The sequence below is a fragment of the Capra hircus genome, chromosome 23 (genome assembly GCF_001704415.2).
Source record: "Capra hircus breed San Clemente chromosome 23, ASM170441v1, whole genome shotgun sequence".
NCBI lineage: Eukaryota > Metazoa > Chordata > Mammalia > Artiodactyla > Bovidae > Capra > Capra hircus.
This window is the reverse complement of record NC_030830.1, coordinates 23,556,888-23,584,091: the sequence shown is the minus strand read 5'-3', so window position 1 is coordinate 23,584,091 and position 27,204 is coordinate 23,556,888. Positions and strand designations below refer to the sequence as shown.

Genomic DNA, 27,204 nt, shown 5'->3' with positions numbered 1-27,204 from the left:
GTAGTAGTTAAACTCACTTGAATGTTAAAAGGAAATGAGGGGGGAAAAGAAAAGAGTATGTAATGTGTCATCAAATAAATAAGTAAAACATGTATGAAATATTTAGTATAGTTTCACACTAAGAGAATGAGGGAGATGCAGTGAAACAACTGGAGAGGTAGAGGATAAGATGTGTAGAATAGATAAGGAAGTGTGTTGTATTTGACCATGAGTAACATCTGAGAGGATAAAGGAATTGAGGTATGGGCAAACATGATGTTTTATCAGTGTTGCTTCTTTTTAGGTTCCTTTTTTTTTTCTTTCAAAAATTGCAAAATGTTACAAAGTTTGTAAAATGTTACAAGCCAGGCTTCAACAGTTCATGAACAGTGAACTTCCAGATGTTCAAGCTGGATTTAGAAAAGGCAAAGGAACCAGAGATCAAATTGCCATCTGTTAGATCATTGAAAAAGCAAGAGAGTTCCAGAAAAACATCTACTTCTGCTTTATTGACTATGCTAAAGCCTTTGACTGTGTGGATCACAACAAACTGTGGAAAATTCTTCAAGAGATGGGAATACCAGACCATCTGACCTGCCTCCTCAGATATCTGTATGCAGATAGAGGAGCAACAGTTAGAACTGGACATGGAACAGACTGGTTCCCAATCAGGAAAGGAGTATGTCAAGGCTGTATATTGTCACCCTGCTTGTTTAACTTATACGCAGAGTACATCATGTGAAATGCAGGGCTGGATGAAGCACAAGCTGGAATCAAGACTGCTGAGAGAAATATCAATAACCTCAGATATGCAGATGACATCATCCTTATGGCAAAAAGCAAAGAAGAACTAAAGAGCTTCTTGATGCAAGTGAAAGAGGAGAGTGAAAAAAGCTTAAAACTCAACATTCAGAAAACTAAGATCATGGCATCTGGTCCCATCACTTCATGGCAAATAGATGGGGAAACAAAGGAAACAGTGACAGACTTTATTTTTAGGGGGTCCATAATCACTGCAGACGGTGATTCCAGCCATGAAATTAAAAGATGCTTGCTCCTTGGCAGAAAAGCTAGAACCAACCTAGACAGCATATTAAAAAGCAGAGATATTACTTTGCTGACAAAGGTCCATCTAGTCAAAGCTATGGTTTTTTCCAGTAGTCATGTGTGGATGTGAGAGTTGGACTATAAAGAAAGCTGAGCACTGAAGAATTGATGCTTTTGAACTGTGATGTTGGAGAAGACTCTTGAGATCCAACCAGTCCATCCTAAAGGAGATCAGTCCTGAATATTTGTTGGAATGACTGATGCTGAAGCTGAAACTCCAATACTTTGGCCACCTGATACGAAGAACTGACTCATTTGAAAAGACCCTGATGCTGGGAAACACTGAGGATGAGGGGAGAAGGGGTCGACAGAGGATGAGATGGTTAGATGGCATCACCAACTCAATGGACATGAGTTTGAGATAGCTGTGGGAGTTGGTGATGGACAGGGAAGACTGCTGTGCTTCAGTCCATGGGGTTGCAAAAAGACGCGACTGAGCAACTGATCTGACTGACTGATTAAGTTTGTAACATTGTGTGTGTGTGTTTGGTCTCTGTTACTAGATCACAAAGTCTGTAAAAGCAGAGACTATGGTCTGTTGTTATTTTGGATTACCAGAGAATCCAAATTGTCATATATATAATTGTTGAATGAATGAATAAATGAATCAACAGATCAATCAAATAAGTATATGTGGCATAAATGAAGTAGAGACAGAGTGTATGCAGTGTATGTATTGGGCTTCCTTGATAGCTCAATTGGTAAAGAATCCACCTGCAAAGCAGGAGACCCCCGTTTGGTTCCTGGATCGGGAAGATCCCCTGGAGCAGGGATAGGCTACCCGCTCTGGTATTCTTGGACTTCTCTTGTGGCTCAGCTGTTAAAGAATCGACTGCAATGCTGGAGACCTGGGTTTGATCCCTGGTTTGGGAAGATCCCCTGGAGAAGGGAAAGGCTACCCACTCCAATATTCTGGCCTGGAGAATTTTATACAATCCATGGGGTTGCTAAGAGTCGAACACGACTTTCACTTTCACATATGTGGCATAAATAAAGTAGAGACAGAATGTATGTTTTTAATTATGTAAATTTCTGTGCAGTGTTCACCACAGAATGGCATTGGAGGCTAAAGCCCAGAGAGATGCTTTTTTGACCAGTAACATGTGGGAAGTGCTTTTGCTCTTAAATTCTGTGTTATAGGGCTGAGGATTATAGATGTAGCCTGTTTGAGAAGAATTGCTTTGTAGGAAGGATGTGATGGTTGCTCTTGTCCTATTTGATTGTACATAGAAATGTTTATTGATCCCTGTTAAGGAAGATCCACTAGATGTGGGCATGGCAACCCTCTCCAATACTCTTGCCAGGAGAATCCCATGGACAGAGGGGCCTGGCAGGCTACAGTCCATAGGGTTGAAAGAGTTGGACATGACTAAAGCAACTTTGCATGCACACATGCAGAAATGTCTGTGCTTTCTTAATTCTCAGTCTGTGTTGCTATTCTGTGGCTATTGTTGATCATCTCATGACCAACAGATGGGAGTCAAAACAGCTGGATTTTCTCTACAGTGAGGACTACTGGGATCAACCTTGCATAAGTCACTAGAGCTAATCCTGATGGGCACCTTCAATAGGTGTGGGGAAAACAAGTCTTGGTTTTTTATTTTTATTTAAAAATTTTTAATAAATAGTAGCTTGTATAATATAGCAATTTATAATTTAAAAGTGCTTCATGTGTGTCAACAAAGTAACTCCCATAGAATGATGACATTTATCTCTTGAGACTCCAAAGAGTAAACTGATGAATGTTTCTATTCAAGCTAATAATGTGGACAAGTTTGGATTCAAATCCAAGACTTGGAATCCGGGGATCTTCCCACTCTGGAACTGAGGAAGGACTCTTCTCCAGGGGAGACATGCTGTGTGGTCTCACGTCTCACTGTGTCTTTTCCTGTCTGTTCCTCCCTCAGTGGAACCTACAGTGACCATCTCCCCGTCCAGGACTGAGGCTCTAAACCACCACAACCTGCTGGTCTGCTCGGTGACAGATTTCTATCCAGGCCAGATCAAGGTTCGGTGGTTCCGGAATGACCAGGAGGAGACAGCTGGAGTTGTGTCCACACCTCTTATTAGGAACGGGGACTGGACCTTCCAGATCCTGGTGATGCTGGAAATGACCCCTCAGCGAGGAGATGTCTACACCTGCCGCGTGGAGCACCCCAGCCTCCAGAGCCCCATCATGGTGGAGTGGCGTAAGGGGCACTTGGTTTCCTTTCACTGTGGGCCCTACAGGACGGGGCAGACAGGGCTTCCCGGGTCCATCCCATCTCACCTCTTGTCCCCAGTATCCCTACTGAAATCAGAGGACATAAGAGTGCTCATACCTCATAGCAGGGGGCATTGGAAGAGCTTAATTACATTGTCTTTCCAGATACAGGAGCTCACTGCACACACCATGGCCCCAGAGGCCAGCCCAGGGAGCTCTGCAGGATTGACAGGTCCCAGGTTATGCATGTGTCCTTGAGGGGCAGAGATCTGCTTTCCCTGCTCATTCACCTGCCCACTCTGTCCAAGGATCTTTTTGCTGGGTCCCTCACCTGGGGGTGGTTAGAATGAGGAACTGAGTTCTCCTGGTACTTCCACTTCCTGTACCTCAGACTGGACTTCAGGATTCTCAAGGGACACTGGGATGTGGAGACAAATGCTGATACTCGGGCTCTGCTCCCCAGGGGCGCAGTCTGAATCTGCCCAGAGCAAGATGCTGAGTGGTGTTGGGGGCTTCGTGCTGGGGCTGATCTTCCTCGGGCTGGGCCTCATTATCCGTCACAGGAGCCAGAAGGGTAAGGAACTCTGGGGAAATGGGGAAGACTTTGGCTGAGACCCTCTTCTCAGGGAGGCTTCTGTCTCTAGACGTAGCTCTTTTTCCTGACCCTGACATTAAGGAGGTTAAGGTGGTGGCAGGAAGAAACAAGCAACCTAGGGAGACACTGAAGTCTTACTTTACTGATTGAAAGGTAGCCTTGCCACAAAACTGGCAGGTGGAATTCATTCTAGGGTTTCCTTAAAGTTCATCATTGTCTCACAGACTCCTTTCCAAAAGCTTCCTCTTTTAAGAGGGTCAGAGCACTGACTTCCCTTTCTTCTAGTGACAGTTTCATTCACTTGGGGGATTTTAACTTTGAGCAGTTAAGACCTTGTGACTGATGGACAGAGAGGTAGTAAATTTAAAGAAGGTGAATTATCATTAAATTTACTGAAAAGATTGAAATCTTTATATCCCCCAGAAGGATAACAGCTGCTCCCCAGCCTCCCACACATCTGTCAGCCTGGAGTGCTCCATCCTCTGTGGGAGAGTCACCTTTACCCAGCTGTAGGGGAGGTGACGATGACATGCCCTGGAGCTCAGCTTTCTCTGTCTGATGCTGCAGGGACCTTAGAGGAGGTGAGGGGCGCCTCCCTCAGGGTGCTGTGTGTGATCACTCTCTTCTACAGGGCTCGTGCGCTGACTCCCGAGGATGCTTTGATGGAGATTGGACTTCGCTCTTCTGTAATAGCTGCGTGTTCTTGCCCAGAATTCCCAGCTGCCCGTCTCTCTGTTCCTCTGAGATCAGATCCTATAGTGACTCTGATGCAGTCACCAGGTCCCTTCCTGTGACCACCTGCCCCAACAGGGATCTGGCTGTAACGATGCTGCTTCCTACACCTTCCTCTGTGCTGCCAACCGCATCTACTCAGACCCTGAGAATTGTTTCTGTCCCCATTTTCATTCCCATGTTCAGCCTGTCCTCCTCTGAGATCAGAGTCTTTCTTAGATTAACTCTGACACAGTCACCAGGTCACCCCTTGTGACCCCTGCTGTAAGGATTTGGCTGTGATGCTGCTTCCTGCATGGACCCTGGAGCTTCTGCCTGTGCACTGCCAACAGCATCTACTCAGACCCCAAGGGATTTTTCTGTTTCCATTCTGCCTCTGCAGATTGTTCAAGGGAAGCACATTGAAACCATTACCTGGTTATAGTGTATATCATAATTAAACATGAATATAAATTATCTGTACCGTGAGCCTTCTTGTTTATTAAGAATTTCTATTGAGGCATAATTGATATATAACATTAATTTCAGGTATACAGCATGGTGATATAGTTGTTTATATTGCAAAATGATCACTATAATGTCTAGCTAACAGACATCCTGTGTCACAACTGAGATGTCACATAAGATACAGTAGACAGAGCAGTACTCCAGCCCTGAAAGCTGCAGCTATATCTTCATTCGTTCAGTCACATTAGCATATTTCCATGTGTTGAAGTTTATTGTGCCCTGTTAAAGAAATTTGTGGACTATTTTACTTTTCAAATAACAGAATTGCAAATAGTGGAATCTTTACAATATTTTGAATGAAATGAGGAATACCCATGACAATCTTTTGTCTCACAGAGAGGTTTGTGAGTTATCATGGGTCAAAATAATTAAAGCATAGTGAAACTTAAGAAGATTTAGCAACTTTCAAGTCTGCAATACAGTATTTTTAACTATAGTAACCATGCTTCACATCACATCCTCAGGACTTACCTATATTGTTAATATAACTAGAAGTGGATTCTTTACTGTTTGAGCCTCTGGATGTTGGCAGCGGGTTTGTCATACATGGCCTTTATTATGTTGAGGCTTCCCAGGTGGTGCTAGTGGTAAAGAAATCACCTGCCAGAGCAGGAGACACAGGAGATGTGGGTTTGATCCCTGGGTTGGGAAGATCCCCTGGAGGATGGCATGGTAACCTGCTGCAATATTCTTGTCTGGAGAATCCCATGGACAGAGGAACTTGGCCAGTTACAGTCCATAGAATCATGAAGAGTTGGACATGACTGAAGTGACTTAGCACAGCACATGAACCCTCTAAACCCACTTCTGTTGAGAGTTTTTATCATAAACAAGTGTTGAATTTTGTAAAAGCCTTTTCTGCATCTATTGAGATAATCATTTTTATTCTGCAATTTTTAAATATGATGTATCACACAGATGTTGAATTTTGCAGCCACAAAATCCAGGGTCCCAGATGGGTGTAAGAGCTCCCTTCTGAGAGCCACTGGCACTGTGGAGCATGGCAGGGAAGAGTAAAATGATAATGCCACCCTGCAAGGTCTCTGGAAGTGGTTAAAGTCAGTCCTTAGATCTGTGTTTAATTAGAAACCTATCCCTCAGGCTACAGCTATGGTGGTAAGCTAATAGGCTTCTTTCACAGAAATACCATTGCCTCTTGCTGTGCCCTGGGTTGGTAGCTATTTAAGAACTACATTTGTTATAGTGCTTTGTGACCCATGAGCCTAAGCGCCACTACTCACCAGAGCCAGAGAGTGTAGAATTATCTCCTGGTACCAGCTGGAAGAATTAGGGCACCAGACAAATGTCTAAGCTGCTTTCTGAGAGATACCAGTGAGCTGGAGCAAGGCAGGGGAAGTGTGCAAAGATTTTGTCTACTGGCTTCGGATTCATGAGAGCACTTCTATAGCCCCCTAGAACTGTGTCAAACCAGAAACCTGCCCTCATACCAAAGCTCCTGGATGAGAAAATAGGCCTCTTTCTTAGAAAGACTAGGAGTGTGTTTCAGTCTGCTCTCTGCGCAGTGCTCCGATGGACTGCAAACTTCCAGAGCCAGGTGATCCGAAGGCATCCTCTGGGTGGCAGCATAAAAACTGGGACAGCAAGCCTATGTAAAAGCTCACCTGGATGACATAGTGGTGCTCTGGAGGTGGCACAGGGAAAGTGTAAAGCCAGCGCCTGCGGGCTACAGTGATGCAAAAGAGGAGTTAAAGACCGAACCTCTGAAAAGAAAAAAAAAAAATCTTAGAATGAAAAAATAGATGCTTGCCCATTGTAGCACAGAAGGAAGAGAGAGCAAAATGGTGTCTGCCAGCCTCTGTCCCGGAAAGGTATCCTAGCAGGCCCTTGTCCCTTAGGCTAACATTTTAAGGTCATCAAATGAGCCTTGTTCCCATAAAGTCTGAATACTTTACAAATGGCTGCTTCTGCGCTGGGACCTGGGTCAAGTGAGTCTGTGTGTGATTCCTTTGAAAGCCATTTTTGAGTTCACTCGAAACATAAGACCCATTGGCTTTCAAGGCTAAATGTTTGGGGGGCTTATCTCTTAGGTGCAGGTCTTACTAGTTGGGATGCCCGTTGTTGTGATCACACCCCTTGCTCCTCAGGAGAAGCTCTTGGTTTTGAGTTCCTTCCCAACTGTGGGTTGCTGTGCCCAGGGTGGGATTTATGGCAAGAGTATGACTCTCTCTCCTGCCTTGATGTGGTTTTTCTCTCATTTGCCTGATGTGCAGGCATTGTTGAACAGATTTTTAGATTTCTTTTTCTTCCAGAGGAAATTATTCCATTTGTAGCTGTAGACTGAGTTTGTTCATTGGAGGAGGTGAGTTCATGACCTTCCTTCAGCTACCTCATGACCCAGACTCTTTCAGCAAGTTTTGAATATGTCATCATTCTCTGTCCTTAAATGTCAAGTTTCTGTTGAGAAATCTGATATCCTTATTATGTTTTCTGTGTAAATTACCAGCTTAGTTTCTCTTGCTGCTTTTAAGATTATCTTATCTTTGATTTTTTTTGCAGTTTTTTTAATAATGCGTCTTTGAGAAGATCTATTTAAGTTGCATTTGTTTCTTAATCTTTGAGCTTTATGAACTTATATCCAACTCTGTCCTCAGATTTGGTAAGTTCTCAGCCATTGTTTCTTTAAATAAGCTTTTTGTTCCTTTTCCTCTCTCTCTTCTTTTGGGATGCCAGCAATTCAAAGAGGGTTACATTTGATGATATTCTATAGATCACATAGGTTTCTTCACTTTTTATTCTTTTTTCTTTCTTTTACTCTGACTTGGATAATTTCAAAGTTCTTAGCTTCTAATTCTTTCTTCTGCTTGATACACTCTATTCTTGCACTACTGCATTTTTCATTTAATCTATTGTATTTTTTATATTCCTAATTTCTGTTTTTTATGATTTCTACCTCTCTATTAAACTTCTAATTTTGCTCATTTATTGTTTTCCAGATTTTACTGAATCATCTTACTGTGTTTTCTTGTGACTTATTGAGTTCCTTTAAAATAAACTTTTATTGGGTAAATTATAGATTTCCATGTCTTGGTGTCAGTTACTGGAAGATTATTTGGTGATATTGTGTTTCTTTGATTTTTCATGTTTATTGAAGTCTTGCATTTCTGTCTCTGCCTTTGAAGTAGCAATCATCACCTCTCAGTTCAGTTCAATCACTCAGTCATGTCTGACTCTTTGCAACCCCATGGACTGCAGTATGCCAGGTTTCCCTGTCCATCACCAACTCCTGGAGCTTGCTCAAACTCATGTCCATCAAGTAGGTGATGCCATGCAACCATCTCATCCTCTGTTGTCCCCTTCTCCTCCCACCTTCAATCTTTCCAAGCATCAGGGTCTTTTCCAATGAGTCAGCTCTTCACATCAGGTGGCCAAAGTATTGGAGCTTCAGCTTCAGCATCAGTTCTTCCAGTGAATATTCAGGACTGATTTCCTTTAGGATTTACTGGTTTGATCTCCTTGCAGTCCAAGGGACTCTCAAGAGTCTTCTCCAACACCACATTTCAAAAGCATCAATTCTTCGGTGCTCAGTTTTCTTTATGGTCCAGCTCTCACATCCATACTAGTTTTTACTAGCTGACTTCAGGAAAGAAATACTGGGTTGGCCAAAACATTTGCTCAGTTTTTCTATAATATCTCACTCTCTCTCTCTCTCTTTTTTTTTTTTTTTGGTTGGTCTTCTGGAGCTTCTAAGACCCTCTCAGAGCTTTTATGGATGTGTCTGCACCACACTTCTTGTTCTTTCCTGTGACGGAATTCTTGAACTTGTATGCCTTCTCCTGATTCTGCAATGCAACATGCTGGATGCTGACAGCTTCCCTTTTGCTTTCCCAAGAATGGAGCTGAAGTTCAAGTTCCTGTTCTCTCCCTGGCCTACAGGGACTGGCTTTGGACTGGCTTTCTGTGCTGCTTTTTAGTTGTCTGCCAGAGCTCACTCTTGCTGCTGTCAGGAGTGCACACAGGGAGCTGACTACAGTGTGGAGTGTGTGGGTGAGGTGCATGTACTGTTAGGAGTGCCTGGGCTGGTTGACGGGATTCAATGATGAGGCCTCCCCAGTGGATTGTTAGTAGACTTCTTGAGGAATCTGTGCCTTTTTCAGATCTTCCTAGCGTTCTATCTGCCACCTTACCAGCCTCTTCCCACCCCAGTTATGTAGCTCATGACATAGTACTCTGGATAGGGTAAGAGAGAAATGAATCTCTTTGGCAGTTTCCCACACAGTTGAGGAAGACAGATGTTCCCTCACAAGTTCTCACTTTCCCCACCAGGATAATTCATGGGTTGAGAAGGTCCTTCCTGGCACCAATCTGTGCTGCCTTGGGGAGGAGTGAGGTCTTCCTCCTACTCTTTCCAATGTGTCCAAATTATATTTCTTTGCTCCAATGATGTCCTTGAAGTTATCCACTGGAAAGTTAGACTTCCACAAAGTGTTTAAAATTGTTCTCCAGGGGCTTCCAGATCATAGCTAAGAAGCTCTGAGCCAGTTTATGGGCCATTGCAGGGTTCCTAGCCATGACCAAGTTCTGTATGATTGTTATGTGATGCTTGGGTAGGCGAGTCTCCTCCTGGATTCTTTAGCATATGCTGTTGGATTCCATAGCTCCCACAAAGACATCTTTGTCTAGGGATGGACGTCCAATTGTTGAGAGGGAGATACAAGTAAAGACTCTTTTTTGATCATGTTGCTGATGTCATTCCCCAAGTACATTCTTATTTCCTGATTAACAACCTCACTTTACTAAGTCACATTCTTAATCAGTTTCCAATAAAATCATATGTGGTAGGTTCATTTTGTATCCTTTCATGTCTAACAGTACTTATATTCTTTCCATGTACCTGATTGTGATTTTGCAAAAGTATATATTTTTTAACAGAAAATAATTTTCCTTCAGAACTTCCAGGCATTTCTCATTTCTTAATGATAGAAGTATTTGACAATTTACCATAGGTCTGTTTTGTTTGTTTAGTTTTGTTTCCTCTACTGAGATGATCTTCTTTTAACACTTGAGATTTTCAGAATTTTGTTGCTGTTCAGTCTCCAAGTCGTGTCTGCCTCTTCACAACTCCACATTAGGCTTCCCTGTCTCTCACCATCTTCTGGAGGTTGCCTAAGTTCATGTCCATTGAATCGGTGATGCCATCCAACCATCTCATCCTCTCTCATCCCCTTCTTCTCATTGCCTCAATCTTTCCCAGCATCAGGGTCATTTCCAGCGAGTTAGCTGTTCACATCAGGTGGCCAGAGTATTGGAGATTCGGCTTCAGCATCAGTCCTTCCAATGAGTAATCAGGGCTGACCTCCTATATGATTGACTGGTTTGATCTCCCTGTTGTCCAAGGGACTCTCAAGAGTTTTCTCCAACACCACAGTTCAAAAGCTTCATTTCTTTCGTGTTCTGACTTCTCTCACATTCGTAGGTGACACTGGAAAGACCATAGCCTTGACTATATGGACCTTTTTTTGGCAAAATGATCTCTTTGCTTTTTAACACACTGTTTAGGTTTGTCATAGTTTTCCTTCCAAGAAGCAGTCGTCTTCTAATTTCATGGCTGCAGTCACCATGCACAGTGATTTTAGACCAAGGAGAGGAAATCTGTCACTGCTTCCACATTTTCCCCTTTTACTTGCCTTGAAGTGATCAGACCGGATGCCATGATCTTAGTTTTTTTAATACTGAGTTTTAGGCCAGCTTTTTCACTCTCCTTCATCCTCATCAACAGGCTCTTTAGTTCTCTTCACTTTCTACTATTAGAGTGGTATCATCTGCATATCAGAAGTTGATATTTCTTGGGACAATCTTGATTTCAGCCTGTAACTTACCCAACCCAACTTTTCGCATGATGTGATCTGCATATAAATTAAATAAACAGGGTGACGATAAACAACCTTGTCATACACTTTTCTCAATCCTAAACCCGTCAGTTTTTCTATACAAGGTTCTAAATGTTGCTTCTCGACCTGCATACAGGTTTCTCAGGAGACAGGTAAGATGGTCTGGTATTCCCATCTCTTTAAGAGTTTCCATAGTTTGTTTTGTTCCACACAGTTAAAGGCTTTAGCATAGTCAATGAAACAGAGTTAGATGCTGTTTTGAAATTTCTTTGTTTTCTCTAAGATCCAGTGAATGTTGGCAATTTGATTTCTGGTTCCTCTGCCTTTTCTAAATCCAGTTTGAACATCTGGAAGTTCTCAGTTTACATACTGCTGAAGCCTAGCTTGCTGGATTTTGAGTATAACCTTACTAGTTTTGGAAATGAGTGCAATTGTCTGGTGGTGTGAACATTCTTTGTACTGCCTTTCTTGGGAACTGGGATGAGGATTGACATTCTCCAGCCCTGTGGCCACTGCTGGGTTTTTCAAATTTGTTTACATATTGAGTGCAGCATTTAATAGCATCATCTTTTAGGATTTTAAATAGCTCTGCCGAAATTCCATCACCTTCACTAGCTTTATTGGCAGCAGTGCTTCCTAAGGCCCAGTTGACTTCACACTCCAGAATGTCTGGCTCTAGGTGAGTGACCACACCATTGTGGTTATCCAGATTGTTAAGGTCTTTTTTGTACAGTTCTTCTTTGTATTCTTGCAATCTATTCTTGATCTCTTCAGCTTCTATTAGGTCTTTACTGTTTCTCTCCTTCACTGTGCCTATCTTTGGATGAAATGTTCCTTTGATATTTCCAATTTTCTTGAAGAGATCTCTGTTGTTTTCCTCTATTTCTTTGTCTTGTTCATTGATGAACACTTTCCTTGCTATTCCCTGGAACTCTGCATTTAGTTGGATGTACCTTTCCCTTTCTCGTTTGCTTTTTGCTTCTCTTCTTTTCTCTATTCATTTATAGGAGCTATTTATAAAGCCTCCTCAGACAAGCACTTTCCCTTCTTGCATTTCTTTTTCTTTGGAATGGTTTGTTCACCATCTTCTGTACAATATTATGAACCTCTCTCCATAGTTCTTCAGGCATTCTGTTTACTAGATCTAATCCCTTGAATCTATTCATCACCTCCACTGTATATTCATAGGGGATTTGATTTAAGTTGTACCTGACTGGCCTAGTGGTTTTCCCCACTTTCTTTAGTTTAAGCCTGAATTTTGCTGTGAGGAACTGAGCTGATGATCTGAGGTACCATCAATTCCAGGTCTTGTTTCTGCTGTCTGTATACAGCTTCTCCATCTTCAGCTACAAAGAATATAATCAATCTGATTTTGATATTGACCATTTGGTGATGTCCTATGTAGAGTCTTCTCTTGTATTGTTGAAAAAGGTTGTTTGCTATGATCAGTGCATTCTTTTGGCAGAGTTCTGTTAGCGTTTGCCCTGCTTCATTTGGTACTCCAAGGCCAAACTTGCCTGTTACTCCAGGTATCTCTTGACTTCCTACTTTTGCATTCCAATCCCCTGTGGTGAATAGGACATATTTCTTTTTGGTGTTAGCTCTAGGAGGTCTTCTAGTCTTCACAGAACTGATCAACTTCAGCTTCTTCAGCATCTGTGGTTGGGCATAGACTTGTACTATTGTGATGTTGAATGGTTTACCTTAGGAAAGAAATAAGATCATTCTGTAGTTTTTGAGGTTGCTCCCAAGTACTGCATTTTGGACTCCTGTTGATTATGAGGACTACTCTGTTTCTTCTATGGGATTTTTGCCCACAGTCATAGATATAATGGTTATCTGAATTAAATTCACCCATTCCTGTCCATCTCAGTTCATTGATTCCTAAGATGTTGATGGTTTCTCTTGCCATCTCCTGCTTGACCACCTCCAGTTTACCTAACCTAGCATTCCAGGTTCCTATGCAATACTGTTCTTACAGCATCAGATTTTACTTTCATCGCCAGACACATCCACAGCTGAGTGTGGCTTCTGCTTTGGCCCAGCTGCTTCATTCTTTCTGAGCTATTAGTAGTTGTCCTCTGCTCTTCCCCAGTAGCATATTGGACACCTTCTGACCTGGGGAGGGGGTGGGGCTCATCTTTTGTTGTCATATCTTTTTGCCTGTTTATACAGTTCATGAGGTTCTCACAGCAAGTATACTGGAGTAGTATGCCATTACCTCCTCCAGTGGATCACGTTTTATCAGAACTGTCTGCTATGACTTGTTCATCTTGGGTGTCCATACATGACATGGCTCATGGCTTCATTGAATTATGCTATCTCATTTGCCACAAGGTAGTGATCCATGAAGGAGTTCAGAATTTTAAAATGACTTTAAAAATTTTAAATGTATGTAGTGATGAGTCTTTTTTCATTAATTTTGCTGAATATATGAAAGTCCTCATTCTATGTAAAGAATTAAGTCATTCATAACTGGAAATTTTTCTTTTACTTCTTTCCATAATTTTCCTCCTTCATGTTTCTCTTTTTCTCTCTAACTCTGTTACTTGATATTCTGAGGTCAAGTCTCTGTGTTTTATCTTTTCTACCATATATTACATTTCTTTGTCTTTTTTTTCAGGGAGATTTTGTTGATTTAATTTTCAATCTTTCTATTACATTTATTACATTTTCCAGTTTTTTAGCCTTTCATTATTATTTTTAAAAATACAATTTCTTTTCATTAGGATTCTAATTAGAAAGAATTTAAATAACTTTTTTGCTCTTACATAAACATTTTTTACTAAGTCTGTGATAACTTAATTTTCATAATACCTTTTGTACTGCAAAATTTTCTCAAACATGTGCTCTGCCCTCCTTAACCTTGTCCTTCACTTACTATAAACCATATTATTTCATCTCCCTTATTCAAGTCTTCTCTAAACTCTACCAAATTACACTTGGTTTCTGTGTAATATTTATCATATTGCATTTCTATTTTCCTTAGCCTTTATAATTATGTATTTGTGAAATTATTCCGTATGTGTATATTTCCTCCTTCTGGAGTGTAAATTCTTCAAAGACAATGAATGTGTCTCTTCTCATATGACATCAATACACTTGGGGGACTTCCCTGGAGGTCCAGTGGTAGAGAGTCCACCTGTCAGTGCAGGAGACACTGATCTGATCCCTGGTGCAGGAGAATCCCACATGCTTCGGGGCAGCTGAGCCTGTTTGCCACAACTACTGAGCTGGTGTGCTTCAGCTGCTGAAGGCCACAAGCGCTAGAGTCCATGCTCCACAACAAGAGAAGCGACCACAATGAGAAGCTGGCTCACTGCAACTAGAGAGTAGCTCCTGCTCTCCGAAACTAAACAAAGCCTGTGTGCTGCAACAAAGACCCAGTGCAGCCGAAAATAAATAAATAAATCTATTTAAAAATACACATGGAATGTAGTAGGGTATGTGTAGCAGCGATGCTGCTTAATGACCATTTGTGCATTATAGATTGAATTAATAATCATATCAATAAAGTCTGGGGCTTAGTTCAGCCAATAATAAACTGAACATTAACTTTGCTTTCCTTTGCTGTTACTCCTCGTGGCATGCACACTCTTTAGGGTTACATATCTGAAAGATTCTGTGCTCTAGAGCAGGATTTGGAGTCTCCGGGTTTCCTAACTGCAATAAAAATGAGGAAAACCTTAAAAACCAGCATAACTTCAAATAGAATGTTTCTCTGCTTACTTCTTCTTTGGGCATTCCTGAATACTTAAAAAAACCATTGTATTATGGAAAATTTCAACTACATACAGTAGTAGGGAGAACAGTATCATGAATCAGTAGTCCAGTTTTAACAATGACCAATTCATGGACAATTCTATAAATTTACCCACTTAATGTTACATGCCTACTGGATTATTTTTAAGATAATCTTAGATATTATATAATTTCATTCCTAACTGTTTTACTATGAAAATCTAAAATATAATAACCCTAGAAATATGAAAACAATAATTGCTTAATATAGTCACTGTTCATTTTTTCTGTCTCACAAGAATTTTTTTAATTAAGGCAATGGCACCCCACTCCAGTACTCCTGCCTGGAAAATCCCATGGACGGAGGAGCCTGGTAGGCTGCAGTCCATGGAGTCGCTAACAGTCAGACACGACTGAGCGACTTCACTTTCACTTTTTACTTTCATGCATTGGAGAAGGAAATGGCAACCCACTCCAGTGTTCTTGCCTGGAGAATCCCAGGGACAGAGGAGCCTGATGGGCTGCCGCCTATGGGGTCACACAGAATCGGACACGACTGAAGCGACTTAGCAGCAGCAGCAGCAGTTTGAATGTGAATCCAAAAAAACCTAGCATTTGGTTTACATGGTTCTTCAGTTTTGTTTTAAATGTATAAATTTCCCTGTTCATTATTTTTCCTAGCAAATTATTTGCTGAAGAAATGTGATTTTTTAATTATGTAACTTTTAAATAGCACTATATTTATTTTTTAGAATTAAATTTTTGGAGTTTTTATTATTTATTATTTATTTCTGATTCAGAATATGAGACATGTTTTTAAACAGCTTAAGCTTATTAGTTTCAGTTCAGTTCAGTTCAGTTCAGTCGCTCAGTAGTGTCCAACTCTTTGCAATCCCGTGAACTGCAGCATGCCAGGCCTCCCTGTCTATCACCAACTCCCGGAGTTTATTCAAACTCATGTCAGTTGAGTCAGTGATGCCACCCAACCATCTCATCCTCTGTTGTCCCTTTCTCCTGATCTCCTTTAGGATGGACTAGTTGGATTTCCTTGCAGTCCAAGGGACTCTCAAGAGTCTTCTCCAGCACCATAGTTCAAAAGCATCAATTCTTATTAGTTTTTACACTAAGCTAATTATATTATGCCTTCATTAGTCATTCAGAGCAAAACAAATTCTAATTAATTAATTGTAATTTGTTATATATATCAAATATTTCTAGTCCCATAAACTTTTTGTTATATAACACGTGGTTTTATTCATTTTTTATTTTTAAATTTTATTTATTTTTTGATTGCTGTTTACAATGTTAGTTTCAGGTATACAGAATAGTGATTTGATATTTTTATAGGGTTATACTTCATTTAAAGTATCTAGCACATTCACTCCAGGGTATATATCTGAAGGAAAGAAAAAAACTATTTCAAAAAGGTATATACTCCCCAGTGTTCATAGTAGCATTACTTATGATAGCCAAGATGTGGAAGCAAACTAAGTGTTCAGCAGATTAATGGTTAAAGAAGATGTGGGTGTGTGCATATATATATATAATGGAATATTACTCAGCATAAAAAAGAATGAAGTTTTCCTTTTGCAACAGCACAGGTAGACCTGGAGTGTATTATTATGCTATGCTGAGTTCTTACCTTATGAATCATTGATACTTAAATTTTCTTACTCAAAATTGTATTGCCAAAATTCTTTTTAGTACATTTGTTCATATGCACGTGATCTATATTTTTTAATACTGAAATTTTAATTTTATATGTTTAGGATAATAATTGCTGATATTTTCTTTCACTTAAAAATATACATAGTATCTTGATACATATACGTGGCATCTGAAAAAATTGATATAGACAATCTTACTTACAAAGCAGAAACAGACATAGACGTAGAGAACAGACGTGTAGATATGGAGTCTGGGGGGGGAGGGGGGATGAGTTGGAAGAGTAACATTGACACATGTTCACTACCATGTGTGATATAACTAGCTAATGGGAACATGCTGTATAGCTCAGAGAGCTGAGCTTAGTGCTCTGTGATGACCTAGATGGGTGGGATGGGGGAGGGGTGGGTGGGAAGTCTAAGAGGGAGGGAATATATGTATATGTATAGTTGATTCACTTTGTTGTACAGCAGACATTAACACAACATTGCAAAGCAATTATACCCCAATTAAAAAAATTTTTAAGCTAAAAATAAAAGTAAATAACCTAAAAAAAATATATACTCGCAAAGTTAAGCAGAAGGTAAAGAGGTTTCTCACAGACTGTTGCTCCATCAAGCGTATCCTATGCTACAATCAACATCCCCTACATTTTTTTTTACACTAGATAAATTTACATTGACACATCATTATCACCCAAAGTTCATCGTTTACCTTAGGGCTCACTTGATACGTATTCTATGCGTTTGGACAAATGTATGACATGTATCTCTTATTATAGTTTCAGAGTAGTTTCAGTTCCCTAGGAATCCTCTGGGCTCTGTTAACTACCTTTTCTTGATCACCTCTGGTTCAGATTTCCTGCATTTACTAATTCCTACTCTGCATTTTCAATTATTCTCTTACTTCTCCCTCACAGATAGCTTTTTCTCCTTGAATCTTCCCTACTCCTTCTCCAAGTAAACATGCATAAATATGCATTTACATGTAGCACAGCTTGACTAAAAATTATAGGTCATGGGAGAGGGGAACATATTTTTTGTTCAGTTCAGTTCAGTTCAGTTTCGTCGCTCAGTCGTGTCCGACTCTTTGTGACCCCATGAATCGCAGCATGCCAGGCCTCCCTGTCCATCACCAACTCCCGGAGTTCACTCACACTCACGTCCATCGAGTCCATGATGTCATCCAGCTATCTCATCCTCTGTCATCCCCTTCTCCTGCTGCCCCAATCCCTCCCAACATCAGAGTCTTCTCCAATAAGTCAACTGTTCATAAAAAATCCAAAATGAAATGTTACAACTTTCCTGAAGTGTTCTCTTAGCAACCCCTTCACCAATGATAGGTCTTTGGCAACTGGACCCTATTTATTCTCTTAGTCCAACTCAATCTCAGCTTCTCTCATTCTGGAAAAAATAACTGTCCAACTAATATATGAAAAAATTCATCTATACTCCATGTTTGAATCTCTTAAATCACTAAAAGGCCCATAAAAAGTTCTTTCTATATGATTTGATCTATTGTAAATATAACTAGCAATGTTTTTCTTATGTATTTGTATACATGTGTAAGACACTTCCTATATAATAAGATTATTTGAATTCTGACACTAGGTCTACAAGGAACGTATCAACACCCCATATAATGGATGAAAAAACTACAGCTTAGAAATGTTAGATACTTTAGCCAATGTTATAAAATATAAATACTAGGTATAAAGTACTGAGTCCTGAACCTGGATTTAGGTTTCTTTGCACCAAACTAAGCTGTACGATACTGTGTTAATATTGTGTCTTTTTTTTCCAATTTTATTTTGAGCTCCTTGAGTCTCATACATTTCATAGCTGTTCCATAATACCATCTAAGATGCAATGCATGGACTCAATAACTGCAGAGTGGAAAGTCTGAGGCAATGTGCCTAAAACATTCTCAAAGGCACAATGACTCCAAGTCAAGTCACACACTCTCTCAAGAGTTACGTTTGGACACACTCAGGAAAGCCAGAGGATCCATCTGTTGATCCACTTTCTCCACACGGATTTCCACTGGAGACAGTGAATCTAGAGGAGAACATCGCACTCATAGGTGCTGCTACATCACCTCAATGATGTCCCTCCTGGGATTTCTCTCTCATAGATTCATGCTTTCCTTAGCCAGGAGGGTCATGGGCAGAGGGCTGGGGATATTGGGTGTTTTGCTATTTCCAGGGCAAACAAGGATGCACAGGAATCCAGCAGGCCTGGCTTAGGCTTATCTGCCTGGAGACACACTGCAGCCATATTCACTCTCCCGTTCCTCACAGGCCACGTCAGGAAAGTCTGTGTGCTTATATAGCAGGGATTCACCTAGCAGGTGAGACAAACTACACCTGTCTTCTAGGGAACCTGAGTATGTCTGTGATTTCTACTCCCTCCCCTCTCCCATTAGGGTTACTAACCCTAAGTAAGAACAAGTTTTTGTCCTTCTCAAATATCTGTATTATTATCTAACTCTAACCCTCTCCTAACTGACTTTTCAGTTCTTTCTATATCTAGAGAATTTTTATCTCCTTAAGGGTGAGGACAGGAGACAATGCTTTTACTATTATAATGCATTCGTCACAAATTTAAAGTATTGGAAACAAATTTTGACATTTGGTATCAAAAATTTGACTTTTGGTACTTTTGATTTTGGTTCAAAATTCTTTTCTCTTATTTTTCTGTCACAGCTTTAAAAAGCTGTATTAAAATGGGTACAGAATTGGGAATTCCCTGGCATTTCAGTGGTTAAGATCCAGCTTATTTTGCTGTGGTTCTGCATTCGATCCTAGGTTGGGGAACTAAGATCTCACAAGCTGGACAGTGCAGCCAAAAAAAAAAAAAACCCAAAAGATGAGTATAGACTTGTCTTTTGGCTTTTGTATTTCTGCTATAACAAATCTATACCAAAGGAAAAAAGTGTATATATTACTTTCACTGATGCCTGAATCAAGGGGTGGATGGCAGTGCCAAGAGCCAAGAGTGGAAACAGTAGGAAGAGAGAAGTATTAACCATAGTGAACATACTGAAATATTATGAGTTTATACAAGTTGCTCTTATGTTCCTTGGCATTGAAACATGATCTGAGAAATGAAATTAAGGGACCTAAAGCATAAGAGAACATGATCTTAGTTAGCCCTGAGATGAAAGACAGGAAAAATTTCTATTAAAGGGGAGTTTATTGCTTCCATGTTGTTATGGGGTCGAGGTCACTAGGGAGTAGGTAACTGAGTGGAATATCCCAGTGATATCATGGTAGGCAACTACTGAGAACAGAAAAAATATATCAGAAAGTCAGGGGAGAACTCTGGGGTATATGTGAGCTCTGAGATGATACAGCATCTTAAGTCCCAGGGAGGAGAGGAGGGGCAGAGTGTAGGGGGAGAGAGAGTATATGATGAACTTGGCCAGAAACTGGTTCTAGGTCATCTAGCGCGTCCACTCTTCTGCTCTCATAGATGGGCAGAGCACCTGCAACAGGAAAGACACGAGACTGATGAGTCCTAGGGAGTTTCTGTGCTGTAGTCATGCTGGTTCCCAACTTTCCCACAACTTTTCAACCACGTTTGTGTCTACAACTTCTTCCCGCTTCGCTTTCTCCTGAAGTGTGTCTGTGGCACTGACAAATATTGATCCTTACCTTCCTTTTTAGGGTGCGACTCACAAGGGACCCTGGTGTCTGGGGGCCCCACCTGAGCGCAGGCCTTGGATGATGAAGATGGTGCCCACCACGATGCCCACGAGGCCCATGGTCAACCCCAGGGCACAGACCACAGTCTCCGTCAGCTCTGACATAGGGGCTGGAATCTCAGGCTCTGCAAAAGTGAAGTTATGAAAGTCAGAATACAGAGTGTTGGTTCATGTGCCTGTGTATGAGATTGGGCAGGAGGTGTGGTGTTCATGCTACAAAAACTCAGGGCACCAGGCTTAGGGAAGAGAATGAAGTATAATTTTAGAAACCTTGAAGTGTGGAAAACCAGCTTTGGACTGTGAGATTGAGGGACCAAAACTCAGAGTGTTTTGTACTTGGTAGAAAACGAGAGAGTGCCGAAAGGGGTGGAACTCGTACATACCCCAGTGTTTGAGCAGCGGCTCCTCCAGGCCCCAGTGCTCCACTTTGCAGTCATAAACGTCATCATCAGAAGGGAGGAAGGTGAGATAACCAATCTTGAGGAAGGAATGATCATCCTTAGGGAGGAAGCTGGTCTCAGAAACACCCTCCGTGACTACATGCCCGTTCTTCAGCCATGTAATGTTGATCACAGGGGGGAAGATGTTGTCCACGTGACAGATGAGGGTGTTGGGCTGACCCAGCATCACGGGAGACTTGGAAAACACAGTCACCTCAGGAACCTCTGTGGTGAGGAAACAGCACAGATGTGAAATGGGAAAAGCTTGGCCCTGATTCTGCACTGCCTCCTGGGGGAGCCCGCCCACCAACGTTTCCCAGTCTGAGAGGAGGAGGAGCTCTTGTTTGCCTTCTGCTGGGAGATGCTATGAGCTGCCCACGCTTTATCCCCGTGCTGTCTGTGGGCATGCTTCTTAAGGAGGGAGGCATGTGGGACTCCTCCTTGAGGGATTCAAGGAATATGTTATGGGAGTAAGGGTCCTTATATTACATGGAAATACGTGATCTTTGAGATGGGAGAGGATGAGTGGTCAATAATTACTATGAAATCTGGGGACACTTGGGAAAGTTTTATAGCGTGGTGAAGGATATCTCTCCTTAGAGAAGAAGGGAGTGAAGCCTGATATGAAAGAATAGATTCAGTAAAGAGAAGTAGAATGGTGGACACTTACCATTGATAACAGGGGTAAAGTTGGAACGTTTAATCATGATATCCAAGTTGTGTTTTGCTTTAGCTATTTCACTCAGTGCACCTTGCGGGTCAAAACTTGTTAATTCACCAAACATAGGCAGCCGCCAGACAGTCTCCTTCTTCCCCAGGTCCACATAAAACAGCTCGTCCCCATCAAATTCGTGGGTGTACTGGCCAGAGGGACCATGAGATTGGTAGAGGTCTGCGCCATAGATGCCAACGTGGTCAGCTGTGAGGGTGAGGAGCAGGAAGGTGGAAAACAGAGGGAAAGAAAAGACCATATTAAACAAAGTAACAGAAGAGACTAACTTTCAAACATGGTGGGCTTCACCCACAATGTCTCTAAGCAAAGTGCCAGCACCTGCTTCCTTCTCCCTCAGTGCTGGTAGCTGTCCTGTTAGAATCCAGGCTGCTGTTGCACTGTAACACGTGTGATTCTTGAGCGTCCCTTGTGGCTCAGCTGGTAAATAATCCGCCTGCAGTGCAGGAGACCTGGGTTCCATCCCTGGGTTGGGAAGATCCCCTGGAGAAGGGAAAGGCTACCCACTCCAGTATGCTGGCCTGGAGTCCATGGGGTTGAGAGTCAGACACGACTGAGCTACTTTCACTTTCGTATGCTCACAAGGGCAGGATTTCACAGGCTTTGTTTACTGCTATTTCCTGCCTGCCCAGCTCAGTGCCTGGCACATTGTAGATCTGTAATAAAGATTATAATGGAAAGAGAGAAGGAAGAAGGGAATGAATGAATTTTCCTGGTATTAGCTTTGTTTTCTCTTCTTCAGAAGTTTTTCTCTCATTTAATTTTTCATCAGATAATAACACATTCATTGTGATTCTTTTCCCCTCAGGGCTGACTCAGAGCAGAACATTTTCTGCATAGGGATTCCTTCTTTATTTATTTATTTTTTTACAGTGATAATTTTACTGATATATTAAAATAGCAATAAATGAAAAGCACAGTCAAATCAGAACAAATATGGTGACGCACTGATAAAGTGTTTTACTTGAAAACCGTGGAAATTCTATTAGTATGTGTGCATGCATGTGTTTGGTAGAAACCTAGCAGTTTCATACAGTCAGACTTGTTAGTGAAATACTAACATAAAGTCCTCTTGAATGTGATTTGGCATAAGAGCCTATCAGAAGGGGCGTATGATTCTCCCAATCATCTTTTAATTTGCTTTATTCTACTTTAAAAGTCAATATATGGTATTTTAGAGCTTGAGTATACCAGTTTAACTCTTCTCCTTAAATGGACATTTAAGTTGGTATCAGTGTTCTGATATTGTAGAAAAATAACCTTGTTATGTAGTTTTTCATGCTTAATATTTTCCATAGTGAAGTTCATTCTTTCTGCACTTACTGAATTCCTGATTTGTACCTATTTCTTTGATATGTACTAGGATTATAACAGCATATAGAATACATGTGTTTCATCCCCTTAGACTCTAGTGAAAATGAAGACCAAGTATAGGATTCCTTCTTTAAAAAAAAAAAAAAAACAAGGAAAAGCACACATGATCCTACTATTTTAAGAGATTCCTCTTTTATAAGGTATAAGAAACAGTATGACAAGGACACTGACAACATAACAAAGCATATAAAGAATAAACAATGCTTCTAAGGTGTCCATTTTGTTAACCATAGTGATTCTTAAAGAAGAATGCCTGATTCCTTCTGAAATAAAAAAATGGAAGCTTTATTTTTGATTTCTGACATTTCCTTCCCCTATTTCTTTCTTTAATGTGAAAGTCACTCAGTCATGTCCGACTCTTTGTGAACCCATGGACTTTAGCCTGCTGGGCTCCTCTGTCCATGGGATTACCCAGGCAAGAATACTGTAGTAGGTAGCCATTTCCTTCTCCAGGGGATCTTCCCGACCCAGGGATCAAACCCAGGTCTCCTGCACTGCAGGTGACTTCTTTACCATCTGAGCCATCAGGAAGACCTTTTTTTTTTTTTTTCTTTAAGGAGGTAATTAAACTTCTCCTTTTTCTGATTGAAAATTTTCAGAGTCCCATTCTGAAGACTAAGAGTGAATTATAGCCCTTTTCTTCAAATGGACAATGTATTTTTCTGAGGATGCTAAAGCAGAGTGGCTACCAACTCAGTTTGACTCTGCCCAAGTATGGACAATTTTGTCCAGACACATATGAGTCTTTTAATATTTTCTCTTTCCCCACTTCCTCATTTCATGAATATCAACAGGGTTTCAGACACTGGGAGAGGCAAAGAATAAAACATCGATCAGGCATGGTCTCTGTCAACAAGGAGTCTGTTGAGTAATGGGAGTCAGGTGAGAAAAGGACCAAGTGCTGTGTACTGATCAGTTCTGTGATGGGTATATCCTACGCCCTCATCTGGCCTCTCCTGTCAATCAAACCAAATGAGATTTTCCTTTCATGTTCCTTGGTCTTTTCAGGGGTCTGTTTTTAGCCCCTGGAATGAAATGATCTTTTTTAAAAATTTATTTTATTATTATTTTTTTAAATATAAATTTATTTTAATTAGAGGTTAATTACTTTACAATATTGTATTGGTTGTGGGGAGGGAGGAAGGAGGGGGGTTCAGGATGGGGAACACGTGTATATCTGTGGCAGAGTCATGTTAATGTATGAAATAATCTTTTAAGATTTCCTGGACACCTCTAGCTCATTCCTGAAGTTTCTACTTAGTTATCAACTATTTTAACCAAGTTCTCTCATTACACATTTTTTTAAAAATTGCATTCTAATCTCCAATCTCTCCATCCCAATGTCCTGCTTTCAGGTTAGTCTATTGCTCATCCTTACCCCCTTTCTGGATCAATTATAATTAAAGGCCTCTAACAAAACTTCTTTATCCTTGTAATGAATATTCTTGACTCCTTTTCAAACATGAATATATGCAATTATTCCTTTTCATCTGGTACTTGTCCTGGGTTGCCCACACTGAACCACATTACACTGCTGCGCCAACTGGAACCAATCACTCTTATAGCTTCAGCCTCAGCTGGGTCCATTGCCTTGCTCAGCAATACACCTTCTGCTTTTCTACACCATTTTCTTAGCATGACTCATCTTAGCACCCCAAATGAGGCAGATAGCATGTCTTTTCATTTTTGAATCCCCCAAAACTTAGCTTGCTATGTGCTCAAAAATGTGTACAAAATGTCAATTACTATTCTTGAGGATCAAAGAAACTTTGGGGAAGACTTAAAGACACAGAGGTAGCAGAGCTATATGAAGGTCAGAATCAGCAGTGACCAGGGAAGCATTATGACTTGTGAGCCTTAAGCACTGTTGCTCAGGCGGGCCCACCTCCATAAAGATACTAAAGGTCATATTTTATGACTATATTGGTATAAAGACAAAAATAGTACAGGCTAAATTAAAATTAAAACATTTTCTCCTACCATAAATTTTCAGTTTTTCTTCTAATTAAAATAATAAAGTATTCTCATTGGGCCTTATAAGCATTCAGGCCCTCAGCACTGTGCCCACTGTGCCTAATGGGTAAGTTGAGCTTGACCAGGACACTCTGGTGTGATGTTGAAGAAAGAAAATGTGGAAGTGCTCTGGAGAAGCAGATGAAACCTGCTATCACACAAAATTAGAATGGGAACAGCCATGGCTAATAAAGTTGCTGAAGATTAGAGTAACCTCCTTTTTTCTTCCCCTTTGAACTATCTGGCCATTCTACTTTGGTTTTACAAACTCACTCTTCTTGTCCATAAACAACAGAGATGTGGGCAAGGGATGGATCTTGGAAGGAAAGGAAGATGAAGGATTGTATGAACAGAGGATAGAAAGAGGGGGACAGCAAAGGCAGAGGGGCCTAAGGGACCAAAAAAATAACCTGTGCTTGCCCATTCTCCTTGAAGGACTTCTATAGATGGGGTGAAGAACAGGTAATTTGGACTGACAGTTTGAAAACAATACAATTTAATTCAGCAAGTTTTTTTATATCATAAAGTTCTCAATTTTAAAATAAAAATAAGGAACATTTTTACTTTGTTAAAGAAAAAAAATTAAAGCTACACTTATAACAGTAATACTAAAAAATAAGAGTCATCTTTGACATTTGTGTATCTTAATTACTTAGAAAGCATGCCTCACAACTTTATTTGTGAGGTGACATATATGAAGTAACTGAGATCAAGTGATGACCGTGTGGCAAAGTGCTTTATATAAAGGTACTCAACTGGGCTTGCTCATCTACCCCCTGTGCCAGATGCCAGCATGGAAATGCATGTAGATCTGAGACTAAGAAAAGGTCAATCTTCTTCATATCCACACAGTATTCATAATTCATGGAACTATTCACCCCAAGATAAACTTTAGAAGAAATATATAAAAGGCTTCCAAAGTTGTTCAGATAAATTTGGGAGAGATAGTTTATGGAATTTTTGGTAACAAGACGTCTACTTGTGGAAACTGCTAATCTTTGAGGCAATCAAAAATGAACTGATTGCCTGAGAGCTCTCCAGAACACATTCACTGGCTCCAGCATCAGAAACTGAGTGACGACCTTGGTGAACTCTGCAACAGCACCGGTAATGAGGAGAGCATGTCTGGACTCTGGTTTCCTGAAGGAGGAACAACTGTAATTTTTAGATTTGCCTAATACTGAGAAGACTCTCGAGAGTCCCTTGGACTGCAAGGAGATCAAACCAGTCAATCCTGAAGGAAATCAGTCCTGAACATTCATTGGAAGGACTGATGCTGAAGCTGAAGCTCTGATACTTTGGCTACCTGATGCGAAGAACTGACTCATTGGAAAAGACCCTAATGCTGGGCAAGATTAAAGGCAGGAGGAGAAGGGGTTGACAGAGGATGAGATAGTTGGATGGCATCACCATCTTGATGGACATGAGTTTGAGCAGGGTCTGGGAGTTGGTGATGGACAGGGAAGCCTGGCGTGCTGCAGTCTATAGGGTTGCAAAGAGTCAGACACAACTGAGCGACTGAACTAACTGACTGAATATGGAGAAAGGTGTGAGGGTCTCTACTATTTCTAGGCCAGTCTTTCTTGATTTTCCCTCTGAATCCCTGTTCCCCAATTCTAATCTCTACATCCCTCAGCTGTGCACTCACCTACGATGTCTTCACCTCCACTGGGGCTCATCATGGTGGTCAGGGCGAGGGCCCCCAGAATCAGAGCTCTGTTCAGGACCATCCTCTTCTCAAGGTGGGCTCAGCAGTGGCTGTTCTGAGTTGCAGAGCAATGATGAGGGCTGAGCTGAGAAGGAACTTTGAAGACACCCAAACCATACTCTGCCAGGTCAGGTTGTGGCCAATCAGAAAAATCCCCTTTGATGACACCTCAGTTGCTAGATGAAGACTTTGTACTAAGAGGCCTGGAAGGGACCGGGAAATCCCCTGGTTCTGATGCAGCCTCCACTCAGAGTGGACCAGAGGGATCTGTCTATGAAAGGAGGGACAATGTTAAATCAGAGTCTTTTCACATGTGTGTTAGCCCACTCCTGACAAGAGGGGTGGGAATTTCAAAGAAACTTCATGGACAGATGAGGCCATCACTGATAGGGTGTCCCAACAGGATTTCCCAGAATACAACTCACAAGAACTCTCCCTTGAGTTGGTCCCGTCCCTGGGAGGCCCTGCCACCTCCCACCTCCCCTTTCCCCTGCCTCCATGCTGTGCTGTGCTTAATCTCTCAGTCATGTCTGACTTTTTGTGACTCTATGGACTGTAGCCCACCAGGCTCCTCTGTCCATGGGGATTCTCCAGACAAGAATACTGGAGTTGATTGTCACGCTCTCCTCCAGGGAATCTTCCCAACCCAGGGATCGAACCCAGGTCTCCCACATTGCAGGTAGCTTCTTTACCAGCTGAGCCACTAGGGAAGTCCAGGAATGCTGGAGTGGGTAGCCTATGCCTTTTCCAGGGGATCTTCCCGACCTAGGAATCAAACCAGAGTCTCCTGTATTACAGGCAGATTCTTCACCAGCTGAACTACCAGGGAAGCCCAATGCCTCCATATGTAGATTAA

At 41.2% G+C, this 27,204-nt stretch overlaps 2 protein-coding genes across 4 annotated transcripts in view; one reads left to right on the top strand and one right to left on the bottom strand.

Moving 5' to 3' along the window:
• Positions 1–27,204, top strand: part of LOC102180664 (boLa class II histocompatibility antigen, DQB*0101 beta chain) — a 62,663-nt gene that overhangs the window by 4,263 nt on the left and 31,196 nt on the right. Inside the window, exons 3-5 of one of the 3 annotated variants that reach the window (XM_018038925.1) lie at positions 2,994–3,275; positions 3,753–3,863; positions 4,516–5,078. The exons of 1 other annotated variant lie outside the window; for it this stretch is intronic. In XM_018038925.1, the coding sequence (XP_017894414.1) occupies positions 2,994–3,275; positions 3,753–3,863; positions 4,516–4,529 (407 nt within the window). In that variant the 3' untranslated portion in view covers positions 4,530–5,078. Of the gene's footprint in view, positions 1–2,993; positions 3,276–3,752; positions 3,864–4,515; positions 5,079–27,204 lie in introns of those variants that run through there. One more of the 3 variants, XM_018038927.1, reaches the window with a different exon arrangement.
• On the bottom strand, positions 19,554–26,442 carry LOC100860813 (HA25). The gene is made up of 5 exons (XM_013977037.2): positions 26,289–26,442; positions 21,194–21,442; positions 20,467–20,748; positions 20,034–20,208; positions 19,554–19,864 (listed from the first exon to the last, which is right to left on the bottom strand). The coding sequence occupies exons 1-4, from the start codon at positions 26,368–26,370 to the stop codon at positions 20,054–20,056; spliced, it is 768 nt and encodes a 255-aa protein (XP_013832491.2). The 5' UTR covers positions 26,371–26,442; the 3' UTR covers positions 19,554–19,864; positions 20,034–20,053.

Coding starts and splice junctions, on each gene's coding strand:
- LOC100860813 (XM_013977037.2), bottom strand. CDS start 26,370: ATGGTCCTGAACAGAGCTCTGATTCTGGGGGCCCTCGCCCTGACCACC. Junction 20,749..21,193: donor CTTTACCCCTGTTATCAATG/GTAAGTGTCCAC, acceptor TCCTCACCACAG/AGGTTCCTGAGGTGACTGTG. Junction 20,209..20,466: donor GCCGCTGCTCAAACACTGGG/GTATGTACGAGT, acceptor TCACTTTTGCAG/AGCCTGAGATTCCAGCCCCT.